The sequence below is a fragment of the Solanum verrucosum genome, unplaced genomic scaffold (genome assembly GCF_900185275.1).
Source record: "Solanum verrucosum unplaced genomic scaffold, falcon-dt-bn FXZP01000194.1, whole genome shotgun sequence".
Taxonomy (NCBI): domain Eukaryota; kingdom Viridiplantae; phylum Streptophyta; class Magnoliopsida; order Solanales; family Solanaceae; genus Solanum; species Solanum verrucosum.
The window spans coordinates 2,463,250-2,481,685 of record NW_026020416.1 but is presented as its reverse complement, the minus strand read 5'-3'; the positions used below and the strand labels follow the sequence as shown (position 1 = coordinate 2,481,685).

At 34.4% G+C, this 18,436-nt stretch overlaps 1 protein-coding gene across 4 annotated transcripts; it reads left to right on the top strand.

Moving 5' to 3' along the window:
• The first annotated feature begins 7,759 nt into the window (after positions 1 to 7,759).
• On the top strand, positions 7,760 to 10,667 carry LOC125840869 (cation/H(+) antiporter 15-like). Of its 4 annotated transcripts, none has more exons than XM_049519836.1 (3): positions 7,760 to 8,017; positions 8,364 to 9,355; positions 9,447 to 10,667. In XM_049519836.1, exons 2-3 carry the CDS (start codon positions 8,453 to 8,455, stop codon positions 10,632 to 10,634), a joined length of 2,091 nt encoding a protein of 696 aa, XP_049375793.1. In that variant the 5' UTR covers positions 7,760 to 8,017; positions 8,364 to 8,452; the 3' UTR covers positions 10,635 to 10,667. The 4 variants fall into 4 exon arrangements, with proteins under 4 accessions (XP_049375793.1, XP_049375790.1, XP_049375792.1 ...); XM_049519833.1 differs by having other exon boundaries at positions 8,360 to 9,355; XM_049519835.1 differs by having other exon boundaries at positions 7,766 to 8,013.
• The last annotated feature ends 7,769 nt before the right edge of the window (positions 10,668 to 18,436 follow it).

Here is an 18,436-nt window from a genome sequence, read left to right as displayed (position 1 = left end):
GATGAGCCCAATTTACTAAGTCCAATGTCATCTTATCCTAAGAGGCCCATTCTTTTGGTGCCACATGGCAAATGACATGGCATGCCAAGTCAAACAGGAAGCGAATATGATCATGACATGTGTCAAAGATGACAAGCCCGCTCCATAAAGCCCATATGTCATGTCACTTAAATCTGATTGGTCGAAGGGAATCATGTTCCAATCGCAACTCCTCTATTCTTAAACTATAAATAGGGGTTTTCATCAGTGGCGGAGGGAGGATTTTCATCAAGGGGGTTCAAAAAAAAAAATTAATCACATAAATAATATCCACAAATAAATTAAACGGGTCGAATCGGATATAAACGGGTCGGATTAAACTGTCGAATCAAGAAGAAGTTTTTTAATATTTGACTTTATAATTAGGGATTAAACTAATAAATCCTAAATTCCCAATCAGCGTTTTAATTTTTTGGAACTAAACATCATTTTCTGATTGCATTATTATATTTTTAAATAAATTAAAACGCCTAAAATTTAAGCTGATAAAAGAAATGTCTCTGCCCGAATTCGAACACGCGACCTCGCGTGCAGTAGAGTGGATTCCTGAACCCCCAACGCCACTGAGCTACGCCTTTGGTGTATGTTCAGGGGGTTCAGTACTATATATATACACATATATTAAAAATTTAATCTAATATATATAGTGTAATTTTTCGACGAAGGGGGTTCGGATGAACCCCCTTCGTCCTACGTAAATCCGCCCCTGGTCTTCATAATTCAGAAAGAGGACAGAAAATTCTAAACAAGAAGCTAGAGAAAATCCGTGGTACAAACGCCATAAAATTCTCTATAAAGCTACAAGTTTAAGAATTCAAGCATTAAAGTTCAAGAACGATCAAGATCAAGACCATCAGATTCAAGAACAAGCTCGAAGCCCTTGAATTCAAGCAAAAGTCAAGATCAAGATAAAGTTCAAAGTTCAAATTCATTGAAGATTCAAGATCAAGCTTTAAAGCACTTGAATTTACATTTGAAAAGGTGAATTCAGAGGAATCATAGAGATTGTAACACTCGCACTTTGAAATAATAAATACGATTGTTGCTTATAATTTTCTGTTCTTGATTATTGTTTTCTCGACGCGAATTTTATTGTCTTCACATATATCTACATCACAAGAGAAATTGTTAATAAAAGTAAATAAATTTATACTACAGTAAAAATTAAACTAAAACAAACTTCAACTGACGTTATTACAAGTTATATGAACTTTTATTAATTGAAAATAGTGAAATGTTAAGAAATAGTAATTCAGTAAAACAAAAGAGCAATGTTTATATAGTAATAACTATTTTGGAGCAAACTTCCTGACAATCTAAATCACATAAGTAGCATTGATAAATAAAGTCATTCTCTTGTCTTAGGCATCATAAAAACAAATCGTGACAATTCTCCAACTCTTGAAAAGTTGAATAATTTTGGAAATAGATATTCAAAAGCATATATCTACATCACAAGAGAAATTGTTAATAAAATCAAATAAATTTAGACTACAATAAAAATTAAACTAATACAAACTTCAACTGGCGTTATTAAAGTCATATAGACTTTTCTTCATCGAAAATACTTAAATATTAAGAAATAGTAAATCAATAAAACAAAAGAGCAATGTTTATATAGTAATAATTATTTTGAAGCAAACAACCTGACAATCCAAAATCACATAAGTATCATTGATAATTAAAGTCATTCTTTTGTCTTGAACATCAAAAAATAAATCGTGACAATTCTCTAACTCTTGAGAAGTTTAATAATTAAAAAAAAGATATTCAGAAGCATATATCTACATCACAAGAGAAATTGTTCACAAAAACAAATAAATTTAAACTATATCATGTTAACTTCATATATTAGAACATTACATACTAATGTATATACTAAGCAATTTTTTTTTTATTATATCATTAGAATTATTTTCTCAAGTACTCGAGGTTAAGGAATATACCTCTTACGATAGAACAATTTACTTCATCAGAATAGTGGTACCTCATATTCCGCTAAACTTCGAATTCACTTAAAGACAATAAATCACACGAAATATTTAAAATGCAAGACGAAGAAGAAGAGTAGAAGATTATAAAAAATTATGGTTGAAAAATGAGAGAAAACCCCTCTATTTATAGTCTACAAAGGATAGTATGAGCAAACGTTTTTTGTGTCTTAACTGAAAAGTCACGACCTTTCCAAGAAGTCACAACCCTTTGAAAAAGTCACAACTTATAAAAAAAGTCACAACTATTTGGAAAAGTCACAACTCATCGAAAAATCACAACCATTTGAAAAAAGTCACAACTTATCAGAAAAGTCACAACTCATCAAAAAAGTCACAACCTAAGTTAGGGATATATGAATTTATACTACAATAGAAATTAAACTAATAAAAACTTCAACTGACGTTATTATAAGTCATATGAACTTTTATTCGTTGAAAATACTGAAATATTAAGAAATAGTAAATCAGTAAAATTAAAAAGCAATGTATATATAGTAATAACTATTTTGAAGCAAACTTCCTGACAATTTAAATCACATAAGTAGCATTGATAAATAAAGTCGTTCTCTTGTCTTGGGCATCAGAAAAACAAATCGTGACAATTCTCTAACTCTTGAGAAGTTGAGTAATTTTGGAAAAAGATATTCAGAAGTATATATCTACATCACAAGAGAAATTGTTAACAAAAGCAAATGAATTTAGACTACAATAAAAATTAAATTAATACAAACTTCAAGTGACGTTATTACAACTCATATAAACTTTTCTTTGTCAAAAATATTTGAATATTAAGAAATAGTAAATCAATAAAAAAAGGGCAATATTTATATAGTAATAATTAATTTGAAGCAAACAACCTGACAATCTAAATCACATAAGTAACATTGATAAATAAAGTCATTCTTTTGTCTAGAGCATCAAAAAACAAATCGTGGCAATTCTATAAATCTTGAGAAGTTTAATAATTTTAAAAAAAGATATTCAGAAGCATATATCTACATCACAAGAGAAATTACATATTGTTGTTGTGTAAACTAAGAAAAATAATAATATTATATCATCAAAATTATTTTCCTCAAGTACCCGAGGTTAAGGATTATACCCTCTTACGATGGAACAATTTACTTCATCAGAATAGTGGTACGTCATATACGCTAAACTTCGAACTCACTCAACGACAATAAATCACATGAAAAATTTTAAAATGCAAGAAGAAGAAGAAGAAGAAGAAGAAGAAGAAGAAGAAGAAGAGTAGAAGATTAAAAAAAATTGTGGTTGAAAAATGAAAGGAAACTCCTCTATTTTATAATCAACAAAAGGTAGTATGAGCAAGTGTTTTTTTGTGTCTTATCTGAAAAGTCATGACCTTTCCAAAAAGTCACAACTCTTTGGAAAAGTCACAACTATTTGGAAAAGTCACAACCCTTTGAAAAAAAAATCACAACTTATCAGAAAAGTCACAACTCATCGAAAAGTCACAACCTAAGTTAGGGATATTATAGTAATTTAACATTCAAGTTAAGAGTTCATGCTTTTAAGGTAATATAGATAGATATATTTTTATATTTTTTTATATTTTTTTATAATAGAGTATATTTTTTTTCGCAATTTGCTCTAGTCGCAGAAGTCACGCTTAATGTTTATGGATTCAAATTTTAACTAATTTAGTCATTTACTATTTTTGTTATAAAAGGTGTAAACGTCTTATTTTTTATTCCCATCGGTTAATTTTAGTGTTTAAATATTTCTAGATCTTTTTAATATTTATTCTTAATTTCATTTTAATATATTTTTATAAAATTCAAAACTAAAAATTTTAAAATAAATTTTGTTTTTTATTTCAAGAGATTGATTTCAAAATTTTAGGCTTGTTTCAACTTAGAGTTTAATCAGTAATTAGTGTTCTTTCCTTATTAAGTAACATTAAATTTAGGCTAACAGTTTGATTTTTTTTCTTTTAAATATTCTGGTATGTTTTTTTTCTAAAAGTAATTAGTTATTTTTATTTTGATTAAAATAAGAATACGACAATGTAATATGACATTGTCACCTTGAACACACGCGTGTCACATTGTGTATACACAACTAGGCAATTTCAATTACACGTTGACCTAAGCAGTGAACACTCAATATCAGCCATTTGTTGCTCTGTCAATTTTTCCAATCTCTAAGAAGATGAGACAATCCGTGGAAGTTTCTCCGTGGATCTTTGTGCTAAGCGTCATGTCCAAAATGATCTTGTACGTTGGGATGAAGCAAAATGGCACATTAATTTCAGCATTCAAATTTCCCACAAGAGAGAGGAGAATTTCATAGCATTAATTTATGTTGTTTCTTAAGCAACATCACGTTGGTATAAGCATTTGCTGAACAAATTTTGCATATGATTTAGGTATCACGTACTCCACTTTTCCCCAGTGTGTATTAATATATGTTGCTACATTTTGTTGTCCCTTTTCTTTCTTACTTTCCTACACTAGTTACATTTATTTTGAGTCAGAGGGTCTATAAAAAACAACCTCTCTATCTTATGAACAAAGGTAGAGATTATAAGATTGAAATTACACTGATGATATTATGTTGTTGGGAATTGACTACAGAACTTTTTATTAAAAGAAAAGTTGAAAGAAATTTGTACTCCTAATTATGACAAAGGATTGTTTAAGGAGACGTACGGCCCAACAGGTGCAGCTCCAGCAGACGGATACGAAACACAAGACGAGTAGAGAGTTTTCAGTTTCTAAGAAGAATTTATAATTCGATCATGAAAACGAAGAACCACCGGCCTGTTCCTGAAGAAAGGATAATAATAATAAAGAGAATACATTCACATGAAGTCAAATGATCATTTGGCTCATGAATTGTCTGATGGACAACGGGAGCTAGACCTCGTATCGGTTGCATGAGGGACTATATATCCATCGATCCAAGCTCCAGTTTCGCGTTATGACCTAGGAAGTCCAATTGTCTCTCCTAGAACTGCATGCATTTCCATATTCCTCGAAATTTGCTGTCAACTATATATCTTTTCTACAGAAGCAAATGATCAAGTCAAAAGATTATAGAATTACTTCTCTTATTCAATTGTGTTCATCTGATTAACCTTGGCCTGGGAAAGGCAATCAAGTTTACAATGCGCGCTCCCCAACAAGAAATATAATGAGCTCAATTGATCAAGATATCAAACTTTGAAGTTTGAAATGAGGGCTGAAAAACGAGGTCTAATAACAATAGCATGCTAGTTAACACTCTGTGAATGCGTGAGCTTATCCGGGAATAATGCGGGCGGAGGTCAAGGCACCCAACACTTCGTGAACGTGGAGCGTCTCAATAAAAAATGAGTCCCACACCCAAGGCTTCATGTTAGCCATAAGCCAAAAGGTTGCTCGAAATGATTCAGGAACCCTAGACTAGAGGTCCTTCTAGACCAAACTCAACATTATTATATTCCATAATTCATAAAACCATTAGAATTGCATTCTAGGCTGTCTACCTGAAGTTCTGACATGAGTCAACCGTTCATAATTTAGAAGCTCCAAAAAAATTGGAAAACTTGCATAAAAATTACACGAAAGGTTCGATGACTAAACTATCAGTCTCAACAAGTCATAAACAGTAAAACTCTAAGTGCTAAAAATGTTGATAAATGGATAAATGACCTAGAGGGTCCTTGCAACTTCAAACATGCGTATATTATTAAAACTTCTTAGATGAAATCTATTGACACCCTTAAACTTCATAGCTCGTATTTGCCATTTGCATTCTTATCAACACATTTGATAATGTAGATTTTCTTCGTGTTTTTTACACAAATTAAAGTTATTCTTCATGACAGTAAGTTCCAATGGCACTGTCAATTCATGTTTTTTTAATGTAAGTCAATAAAAAATAATAATTTGTGCCATCTTTATAATTGCAGCAGCCTTGTGTTGAGCCTTCAACCCTCTATGAATGACTCAAATTAATACTCCTTCTGTCCTAATTACTTGTTTATTTTTCCTTTTTAGTTTTTTTTAATTACTTGTCCATTTTGACAAATAAAAAAAGAATATTTTTTTTACTTACTATACCCTTAATTAGAATTTTTTGAAAATCTTAAATTTTTAATTCATCTACTTCATAATTAATAGAGGTAAAATGATAAACTAACTATGTCAATAATTATTTTCTTAATAAGTGTATCAATTCAAAAGTGGACAAGTAATTAGGGACAAAGGGAGTAGGAGACTATGCACTTTTTTTGCCGCTTCAACTTCTGTGGTATTGTAATCAAATTCTAATAACTCTGAAGTATTTATTGTACTACCTCCGTCCACTTTAATTATCATGTTGCACTTTTTGAAAGTCAATTTGACTAATTTTTAAAGTTAAATTAGATTACTTTAATTTGATATTTTAAACTCAAAAAATTAGATATTCAAAAACTATACGAAAAACACTATAAATTACAATTTTTTTTTGCATATTAATGAAAAAATACATCTTAAAATGTTAGTCAAAGTTCTTATCGTTTGACTCTATAAAAGGAAACCATGACAATTAAAAGTGGACAAAAAAAGTATTTTCTACAGACTCTTTTACTTCTACGATATTGTAATCAAATTGGAGAAGCTCTCAAGTATCTTCTATCCCCAATGTATCGTAGTCAAATTCAAAAAACTTTACACTTTATTTTGCCCAATTGTATTGCTAGCAACTTTAGAAAACACTCCAGTTGCTTCTTCAAATTTTGAAACTTTTAAAAGTCTGATTTCAAGAAATTTATTTTTAGAATGAGCCAAAGATCAACTTTGTCAATATAAGATAAATAATAATGCAAATCATTATCATCTTTTGTTTTAGAAAAAAGTGCTTATGAGATGCAACAATATTGATCAGCATGCAACATAACTAACACCTAACAATGATGATATTAAGAAACTCATCATATGTAACACCCCTCCTCATCTGTATCGATATTGTACAAAACGACTTAACACTTTTATGTTTCTATTCATTCACTATATATGTAAATCAATTTCTTATAGTATCTAATCTTTTCATTAATTTTCATAATATCTGTAGGTATTATACGGATATATATATTTAAAAAAGTGACAATATTATGATTAGTATGTTATTCTTACATAGAATACATGTGTAGACTTTAAGTGTAAATACACTAGAATGTGCAATTTTTAATCCTAATTAAAAGAGTTCCTTTTACCACATACTTTAAGTTGTGTCCTATTTTTTATTTTTTCACTCTCAAAAGTCCTTTGTAATTCCATCCCCAAGCGAAATGGGGCTAAAAGCGAGAGAAAATGTAAAATACTAGAATTTGACTTTAAATTGTCATATTTTGAAGCTAAAATATATTTATTTAGGGGGTATATAAGCCAAAATTAAACTATTTAAATGATAATACTATGTCATTTTCCCATTAAGAGAGAGAAATTTTTGAGAGTTCTTTTTTCTTTCTCCCTCTAACATCCCAAAAACATTTTAGAGAGTAAAACCCAATCAGAACGGTATACCATCCATTTGTACATTCTCTGAATACAATGAACAAAGAATTTTTTTTTCTCATTTCTCAACTCATTCTCTTAGTTATTCCAAATTTTACCTTTCTGTTTTATGCCCAGAAAATAACCAAAAAAAAAGTGGCCCAAAGGTGGTGGCAGGTTTAACTGTCGCCATAGGGGCCGAAGGCGATAGATCTCGGAAGGAAGAAGGAGTTGGTAGATATGGTTAATCCAAATATTTTGAAAGCCCCTGAACTTGCATCGTATAATGTTCGAGGGAATCAACCAGCTTTAGGTGTTGATAAATTATGTTATTTAACCGATACCATTTCAGACAATGGCATATGGGAAGAAATCAACCCTTTGGAATCCAAACTCCCAACTTTTATATTTCAACTTGCTATTGTTCTTTTTGTCACCCGTCTTTCTCTCCTTCTCCTCAAACCTCTCCGCCAACCTCATTTCGTTGCTGAATTGTTGGTAATATTTCTTTGCCAAATTATTTTTATGAATAATGGAGTAGTAAATATGCATGCCTTGTATATATTTAAATTAGGTAAGCTTTAGTTAAACAACATTGGCAAAATTTGATATCTAAAGTTCTTTGAACCCTATTGGATACTTTCTTAGAAATAAATACAGGTTTTGGAGGTTGAAGTTATATTAGAAATGGAGCTCTGCACATTAGAGTAATTTGTGCAAATCAATTTTAGGGATGAAGCAAATTCCATAAATTATAATGATAATGTCAATTTTGATTCAGAATGTGAGTTGTGCATTTCATTTAGACTCTTGGAGGTGATGAGAAAACGCTTTTGGCAGGCAGGTATACTGGTGGGATCAATTGCAATTGCAAGTGAATTTGCGCGAAAACATATTCCAACATTGGGTTCTGTATTTGCAGCTTCTCGAATTATGATGATGGAGACGGTGGGAAACCTTGGACTAATTTATCATGTATTTCTTATTGGGTTAGAAATTGACTTAAGAGCATTAACAAGTGTTGGACCTAAAGCCCTTGGCATTGGTATTTCTGGAGCTCTTTTCCCCTTCTTTTTTGGAGCTTCCTTGTACACTTTTATCGCAGAGTATCCAGAGAATTTCAGGTGGGGTTGTCTTTACTGGGGTGTAGCACTCTCAGTCACTGGCCTTCCTGTTATAGCAGAAATATTTGCAAAATTAAAGCTTCTCCATTCAGAAATTGGAAGAATAGCCATGTCTTCCGCACTTGTTAATGATTTTTCCTCATGGATTCTCCTTGTATTTTCATTAGCAATAACTAGTAGCAGCTCAAGTACGTACTTGTCATTGTTTAGTGTTCTATTCTTCATCATTTTCAGTATTTTTGTAATTCGTCCAGCACTTTTATGGATGCTTAGGAAGAGTACTAGAGAAGGAGAAGACTATAGTGAAGCAACAATTTGTGCTATACTCACAATGGTCTTGGCTTGTGGGTTGATCACTGATATATGTGGAGTGAGCTCCGTTCTCGGTGCATTTGTATTTGGTCTTGTCATACCATCAGATCTATTAGGTCATAAGTTTGTGTTAATAGTTCAAGGTTTTGTATCTGACTTGCTACTGCCTCTTTATTATGCTAGTTTGGGAATGAGGACTCATCTAGGGGGAATTAGCAGAGAGGACTTGCTTATGATGGTTCTAATTAGCTTACTGTCTTTTATACCCAAGATTGTTTGCACTCTAGCTATGTCTTACTTCTATAGAATATCGTTGCATGAAGGATTTACTCTTGGAATACTAATGAACACCAAAGGACTGCTGGCTGTCATGGCAATGAGCTTGGGCCGTGACCATACTGTAAGTCCTCTCCTTCTTATTGTACTTTGAAAACTTAGTCTTAGTCTGTTTATTGTAATCTTAACCTAACCTCATCTCACTACCTATTTAGGTCATCAATGAAGATGGATTTGCCATCATGTTGTTTACTATTTTCTTCATGACCATAGTAACATCACCAATTGTTAACTTCCTCTATAGACGTACTAAGAAGTTCTTACCAAGCCAACATAGGGTGTTACAGAACCTAAAACCAGATTCTGAGCTCCGAATCCTAACTTGTATTCATGAAGTACAAACTGCTGCTGGAATTACTGCACTTCTGGAAATCTCGCATGCCTCTAGAAGATCTCCAATTTGCGTATTTGCTCTTCAGCTCATGCAACTGAAAAAACATACTACCGCTTTGCTCATTGTTCATGGTGCTAGTGGGACTAGCTCAGAAAGTTACAGTAGAGCAGATGGACAAATTGATCAATTAATTACGACATTCAATAACTTAGAGCATCAAAATCTGATGATATCTGTTCAGTTGTTGACTGCTATATCTCCTTATAGCACAATGCATGAAGATATATGCAGTCTTGCTGAGGAAAAACAGGTGACACTAATCATTCTCCCATTCCACAAGAGACAAACTATACATAATAACATGGAAGAAATGAATCCTGCTTACAAAGATGTAAATAATAATACTTTAGAAAATGCACCTTGTGCTGTTGGTATTCTTGTGGATCGTGGCTTTGGCACATTGTTAACTAGTAAAATAGATGATGATAAAACTAGGAGTTGCAGAATAGCCATGATCTTTATAGGGGGACGTGATGACAGAGAGGCGTTGTCCTATGCTTTGCGTATGGTGAGACATCCAAAGGTATCTCTAATAGTTTTGAGGTTTATTCTGGATGAAACTTCAGCACAAAATGTTGATGCAGATTTATCTCTCACAATGGAAGGTGAAGATGAAGGTGAAGCTGAAAAGAAAGCTGATGACATTTTTGTAAATGAGTTTAGGCAAAAGGTACAAAATGATGACTCACTTGTTTATACAGAGGAGATGTCTAGTAATGGGGCAGAAACTGTGAAAACAATAAGATCACTAGGCCAAGATTTTGATCTCTATGTGGTAGGAAGAGGATTGGGCTTCTTTTCGCCGCTCAAAGGTGGATTAGATGAGTGGAGCGACTGCCCGGAGCTCGGATCCATTGGGGACTTGTTGCTCACATCAGACTTTTCTTCCACAGCTTCAATTTTAGTGGTGCAACACCATGCTGAGCTCAATCCCGGATCATCAACTTAAACAAATTCAATTCTATCATACATTTGAATATCATGTAATGAGAGGGTTGAGAAATGATGTAGCATCTAGCTAGCTTGTACAGGAAATTTTGTATTTTTGTTATTAAAGGATTTCTTTTTTTCTCTTCTAAATAGATATCTACCTTGAATTTAAATTTCCCAGTGTTTCCTTTTGATGTATTCATTGATAGTTCCACTTATATTTAAGGTGATCCAACAAAAATAATTGTGCCACAGTCCAAACAAGTTGTGATCAGTTATATAAATTATTTGCCACTTAGAATTGTCTCAAGTCAACATCTATATTATACAACGGAAATAGGAGCCCGTACTAGCACGAACCCTATATACGTTACGCCCTTTGTCTTAATTTATGTGACATAAATAAAAATTAGAGTGTCGTCCAATTTCTTATATGATTTAAAAAATAAATATAAGTTGTTAATTATTGTAATTTATACCCTTTTTTATTATGTAATTTCAATAATACATATTGCTCCCTCTTTTTCAATTTATGTGGCACAAGTGGAATTTCAAGAGTCAATCAAATTTTTATATGCCTTTCAAAATATTTCAAGTTTGTTGAATATTATGATTTATAGTACCTTTTATCCCAATTTATGTGGTACTGAAAAATTTCAAGAGTCAACCAATTTCTTATATATATATATATATATATATATATATATATATATAAAATAAGATTATTGTAACAGGAACAAGATTTGTGTATCTATTAACAACAACGGAAGATCAATGAAATCCTTTTGAAGAATTGCTCCAAGCCAAACTTTGAATCTCTAGGAAACAAGATAATTGATTCACAAACTAAGTGTCAATTTGTTAATAGATGTTTATATGAAGAAAGAAATTTGTATTCCTCTTTGTACCCTTTCGTTTTTTGTTTCTACGTTCTCTTTTATTTTCACCCTCCTGATAAGAGTGAAACACACACAAAAATAGGGAGTGTAAGTGGTTCAACAGTTACCCCGTAACTGTTTCCAATTTTTTTCAAAATTGTATTTATCTTTATTTCAGAAACTTTACCGGGTTGGGTCGAATCGGGTCGGGTCGGATTCACATGGCGATTCATGACCCAAAACTTGCATCTCCCACTTCGCACATGGTGGACAAGACCCAATTCAATACAACATCAACTAGACACATAAATCATACGACAAATAGTTTGTGCGACTCGTGAGCATCAAGAGCTTACCAATAGGGTTTTACTAGCTCCACATAGGAATTTAACCACATGTGGAAAGAATTCACTACTAATATGAGGATACCATTACTCACAATACCCCAGACATCATTCACTACTTCAATAGTTACTTATTCGATTCTTCATCTTCTTAAAGAGGTGAACTCGAGTTCATATTTAACTTTATATACACAATTACACTCAAGTGTAATAGCCGACTTGTATATACAAGCTAAATTGTTCATTTTAATCATCTTCCCTTTCTACTCGAATCTATATGTTTCATATCAATTGATTTCCTAGACATGCACTGCATTGTCGAATCACTCATGGCTATTAGTAACATGCTAAAGTAGCAACACCGATCAAAACTTCAAGAAACAGAAAAAGTCAAAGGGTATTTGAATGAAAAGTTAACTTCACTTTTCGAGGTCTGATGCTTATCGTGACCAACGACACTAACCTACGGTATGAGTGTCTACGATCGTCGATAGTATAGTAACCCAACTAAAGGTTGGGGTCGTGTCCCAAGGGAGTGGTTTTGAGAATTGATAGAAAAAAAATTAAGCTCTAACTAGTCGTAGCTAAAGACATTAACGAACAAAAACATGGTAAATTAAAGGGGGTGACATGAAAGTGTCAAATATCAATTGGGGGGTTTTGTCACAAGTAGTAAAAATAGGAAAAAAATAACAAGAAAATCAAGTATGGGGAAATGTTCTTGGGGTGTGACCGCAATACAAGTTGAGATAAATCGTTGGGTACATGCTTTCAATAGGAAATTTGCAAGATAATAGTAACTAGGCTAAGCTTTAGATGGAAATAAGTTCCCTCTTGGGCAACTTACCCCGTTTCAAATAGGTTCCTCTCGGACACCCATTTGCCGCATGAAGACCAGCCTACGCCTTACTCCACTCACTCTCTCGAGCTGAGTGTTAGGATATGGGACTAGGGCTCACCCTTTCGGGCTGAACCTCATGTCGACCCACTCCTTAGTCCATCAGTCTAGTGGTCTTGGTTTCGCAACCTCCCTCTCGAGAAAGCCGAAAACACATGGGTGGTTTTGTATTTGCCACTACAAACCCATTAAATTAAACCACAACCACTAGGTGAAATCACCATTAAAATACATCTACCCTATCAGCAAGCAAGACCCAACAACAATATTAACACATATTTGCTAAATCACACCCCAAGAATGGGGGGTTTTTAGCCACACATCAAGAAATAACAAAATACACCTAAAATGATACTAAAATCAAACGAGTATAAGAAATTAAACCTTGATTTAAGCAAAAGAATGGAGAAAACCCACTTCCAACTTGGGGAATATGAAATCCTTCTCTATTCAAGTCTCCCACAAAACCCTCTCCAAACTTGAGAGAAAATATCTAAAAACGTACTATTATATTATGAAAATAATAATAATGGTTCGGAACTTTAATAAAGAGTTTAGTATTTATAGCTATCAGAAATTAGTGCAGGCGAATAGTTCGGCGAGGTTAGTCGAGTCCGCCAAATGACTCGGCGACTCGACCTTCTTCTGTCTCATCGCCGTTGAGTGCTTGCCTACAACATCTTCACGTTCTGGACCATTGGACGGTATAGTACTGCTTTGCGGAACTATTCGGCGAAGCGCCGACGTCTTCTTTCATCGCCTTTTTGATCCTCTTCCTTAAGGGCTTCGCATACTGGAACAAAGGGCGGAGTCTGTCCTTTCGGCGAATTGCCAAAGGTTCTTGGTGATGCTCATGCTTCAACTTCTTCGTTCCTTTCAGCTTTTTTTGTTTCCTTTTTGCGCCTAAGTGTCCATGCTTCCACTAAAACTTCAAATACCTGAAACTTAAGAGTTTTCATCAGATATTGAGACAAAATAAGCATTCGAGGACACTATTTCTATCAAAATAAAGCCCTAAATGAGTCCAATTTGTGGACTCATCAGGGTATCACACAATGAAGAAGCAGGGATCCATTCTTTCATTAGCCCATTGATATCTTAACACACGCGGTATGAAACACGTGATATAATATTTTCACCTTATATTGGTACATGTGTCTCATTCTTTTAAGTATTCAACATCGTACAAACTTTAGTCTAAACACCTCTAAACTTTAGTCTAGACACCTCTAGATGTCTAAAACTCGGGTTTCTCTCTTTAGTGATCCTCAACATCTTCTTAGAGAGACTCTTGTCTGATTTATAAAATAAGTCATAACATGGTAGTGAAAATCATCTTTTCACATCCGTCGATCTAAGAGACGATTGCTCGTGTGAGAGAGTCAATCTCGCGACTTGTCCGACACATTTTATTTCTAATATCATTATCACATGCATATGAGATATGAATATAAATTCAAAATAGTCATATATTAATAAGAATATTATAACAACCAAGTTATTTCATAATACATAAATATTATCATATCCTACGCAAATCTAGAACCCTAATATGTTTCTCAAAAAAGTCTCTAGATATCGCTTTTGTAAAAGGATCAACTATCATTTCACCAGTAGGAATGTATTACAAAGTTATTTCTACTATGTCACTCACAAAGTTATACTTGATGCTAATGTGTTTGGTTTTGATGTGATACTTAGGATCCTTCGTGTATGCGATAGCCACTTGACTGTCACAATATAGAATCATGGGTCCCTTAGAATTCTTTGCAATGTTCAAATGCTCAAAGAATCTCTTTAACCAAAAAACTTCTCATAGTGTAGACGCACAAGCCACTAATTTAGATTTCGTGGTTGAAAGAGTTGTGCAAGTTTGTTTCTTATTTTTTCATGAAATAGCACCACCATTAAGTATGAAGGCATAACTGGAGGTTGATTTTCTATCATACCGGTCACCAGCCTAATCAACATATGTATAACTCTTATGAATAAATCAGATGCACTATATCATAGTGAATGATCTACAGTTTCCTTCAGAATATTCTCTTTACCGCATTCCAATGATCTTGTAATCCAATATTGGATTGATACCTACTAATCAGACTTATGACATAAAAAATGTCTGGTTGAGTACATATCATAGCATACATCAAACTCCCAACACCACTAGAATATGAAACTTGGGACATGTCTTTCTTTTCTTTTTTAGTCTTTGGACACATTTCAAGGCTTAAAGTTTCATCTCTTGCTACAGGAGTATCCATGAATTTGCAACTATTCATTCGAAAGTGTTTCAATATTTTCTTTATGCTAGTCTCTGATCATGAGCATTGCACGTGTATACCATGCAAGTAGTACATATAGTATAAATCATATTAAAAATACAGTGTAATGAATAATAGAATAAAGTTAAAAAAATACGAGCTGAAATAGATGAATAGTCCACTTATTCAAATTACTTCTTTTGTTGAACAATTGATAAATAAATATTATCTGAACCTGCAAAATTGAAAACTAAATATAGATAAGTAGGTAAAATTTATATTGAATTATATTTTGAGAAAACATGTTAAGTATATGTAACACCTCGAAACCCAGACCCAGAAAGAAATTTCAGAAATATACATGAAGCAATGGACCACAGCAGGGTTCACGGACCGTGATAAGGTCCACGGTCCATAGAACTACCCGTGGTCTTAACTTGGAAGTCACCAGACCCAGACATCAGATCACGAGTACCTTCACGGTCCGTGGTCTTGATGATGGGCCTGGTGGCGCCCGTAGAGTCGAAGCAGTGAACCTCCCTAGGCAGCCCCTTAGACCGCCACGCCTAAGTGAGGACCACAAAGACCTTCACACGACCCGTGGGGTGTCCGTTGAGCCTTGCCAGTAAGCCCCTTAGCCAGTCCCTCCAGACCATAGCCCAAGTGGAGACCATAGACACTTTCACGGTCCGTGGTCCTTCACACGGGCTGTGGTAGGGCTCGTGGACTCAGGCCCTCAACTAGTAGTCACCAAGTCCAGACCACGACCGACTTTAAGGTCCGTGGTCCCTTTCACGGTCCGTGAAGGTGGTCGTGGTCAGTCTGTCTGCAGTTTAAGTCAGGGTTATTTCAGTCTTTTCCTTATTCGTTGGACACCTAAACTACGCCTTTTTAATCCTAAATTTCATGGTTTTAGTCAGTTTAAGCCTAGAAACATAACTAGAACTTACCCAAGTCAGATCTTTAATCAAAACTTAGAAAATTAGAAGCGAAGGGCGAGAAAGAGGCAATCAACCCTAAGTCCAAGAATGCAACAAGTTTTCTTCAGTTCCATCCCAGAAATCAAGGGATTTCTTTGTAAAATTCGTCACCAGGTAGGTGGGATTTTACTAGTGGGTTTCTTTCACCCATTAGGTCCCTAGTTTTCAGTCAGTTCTTTGATTCCCTTATTATGACTAGACCTAGGGTTTCTTGAATGTTAGAATTGTTGGGTTCTTATCTGTTAGAATGATCCAAATCAGATTAGTACGTTAATATTCAGTTTATTGCATGAATTCCAGAACCCTAGCTATGTATCTCTTTAGTTCTTGAATTACACATGCTAGGTCAGATATTTTAGCTATTCAGTTATACATGCCTCAGTTATTAATGCATCAATATCAGTTTAATTATTGCATCCTCAGTTTGCATGCTCAGTTTTAGCTATCCAGTAACTTACAAAAATTTAGTAATAATATGTAAATTACTCAATCCATTAGGAGTAGCATAATACCGAGTTGGACTACGGATCAGCGTACCCAAACAGTACCAGAACTACTAGCCACGTAGGTTGTAAGGCCCCTATGTGGGCATCATTTTAGTGATCACGCCAGCATGGCTCTACACCTTTGGCCGGGTGTATTGGGTTCTCTCGATGGGGCGTATGCATCGGACTCCACATTTAGCTCATGTGGTTTTATTATCGGTTATTAATATCTCCCACAGTTCAGTCAGATTCTATGGCATTGACTATCTATCAGTATATTCAGTATTTAGTTTCAGCATGTTATAAATTGGTCATTGCATTTAGTTAGCTCAGTATTCAGTATCTATATCTTGTTCAGATTATATCATTGCTTATGTGCTTTGTTCAGTTATATGTTATTTCAGATTATTTTATTCTGCATGCTCAATACCTTTCAAGTACTGACGCATACTCTGCGCTACATCTTCTCGTGATGTAGGTTCAGGTTCTCAGCATCCAGATCACGCTTAGATCAATTCCTGATCTCCAGTTCAGTAGAATCAGTGGTGAGTCCTCATTCTCTGAGGACAATAGTCATGAGTTTCTTTTTAGTATTTTCAGTCATTTAGTTTCAGTTTTGCTAGACTTAGCTGAGGCCTGTCCCAACATTTCTAGTCAGTTAGAGGCTATTTTCAGACATAGTTAGATTCATCTTAGTATTGAGTTAATATCTTCTTTGTATTAAACTCATCATTTTTCATTTATTTCAGTTATAGTATATAGGTTTTCCCCCATCATATCAGTTTTATTTATGATTTAGCTTCCGCATCAGTTATTATTAGCCTTAGTATGCTCATGTTATGCCAGCAGAGTTAGCTTGGGATTACTTGTGATCCTAGGTCCCGTGTTCGCGTCTTAGGGGTAACTCGGGGTGTGACAAACTTGGTATTAGAGCACTAGGTTTAAGAGTCCTAGGATGTCTGAAAAGCCGCATTAAGTAAAGTCCTTTTCATGGGTGTGAAGTGCACCACCTCTAATGAGAAGGAGGCTACGAAGTGTTTTAGGAAGAATCTTCATTTTTTTGTTACTCTTATCGTGCGTAAGGTATGATCTAATTCTATTCTAACTCGACGTTCTACGTTTTAGTGATCATGCCTCCCTGTATAGCTAACGCCAGAAATGCGAATGCCAGGAACGCAAACGCAGCTCCTCCAGTCCCTGGTCAATAAGTCTCGAATGCAGAATTCAGGAACACTATTCAGATGTTGGCTCATAGTGTGCCCAACCAGAACAATCAGCGGTTCCAGTTCAGGCAAATGCCAATGTTGGGTCAGCTGCAGCTAGAGTGTGAGACTTTGTTAGGATGAATACGCCAGAGTTCTTAGGATCGCAAGTTGGAGAAGATCCCCAAAACTTCATTGATGACGTCAATAAGATCTTTGAGGTGATGCAGGTAACTGGGAATGACCGGATTGAGTTAGGATCGTATCAACTGAAAGATGTAGCTGATATCTGGTATACTTAGCGGAAGGGGAATAGAGGTACAGATGCAACTCCTATTACTTGAGATTATTTTAGCGAAACCTTTCTGGATAGGTTTTTCCCCATAGAGTTGAGAGAAGCAAGGGCCCATAAATTTATGAACTTAAGGCAAGGTAACAAGACGGTCCAAGAGTATGGGCTCTAGTTTAACTAACTCTTCAGGTATTCTCCTCACATAGTTGTTGATTCTAGGGCTCATATGAATAATTTTCTGTATGGAGTGTCTGACTTAGTGAAGACAAAGTGTAGGAATGTTATGTTGTTGGGAGACATGAACATCTCTACGCTCATGACTTCTGCTCAGCAGGTTAAGGGTGACAAGCTTAGGGAACATGCTAAGGAGAACAAGAAGGCTAGGATTGGAACTATGACTATTCTCAGTATAAATCGGGTGGTGGAAATCGCTCGCAGAGTCCGTAGAAATTTTCAACTCTAGTACCTTCATCAGCCA

Coding starts and splice junctions, on each gene's coding strand:
- LOC125840869 (XM_049519833.1), top strand. CDS start 7,760: ATGGTTAATCCAAATATTTTGAAAGCCCCTGAACTTGCATCGTATAAT. Junction 8,018..8,359: donor ATTTCGTTGCTGAATTGTTG/GTAATATTTCTT, acceptor CGCTTTTGGCAG/GCAGGTATACTGGTGGGATC. Junction 9,356..9,446: donor GCTTGGGCCGTGACCATACT/GTAAGTCCTCTC, acceptor CTACCTATTTAG/GTCATCAATGAAGATGGATT.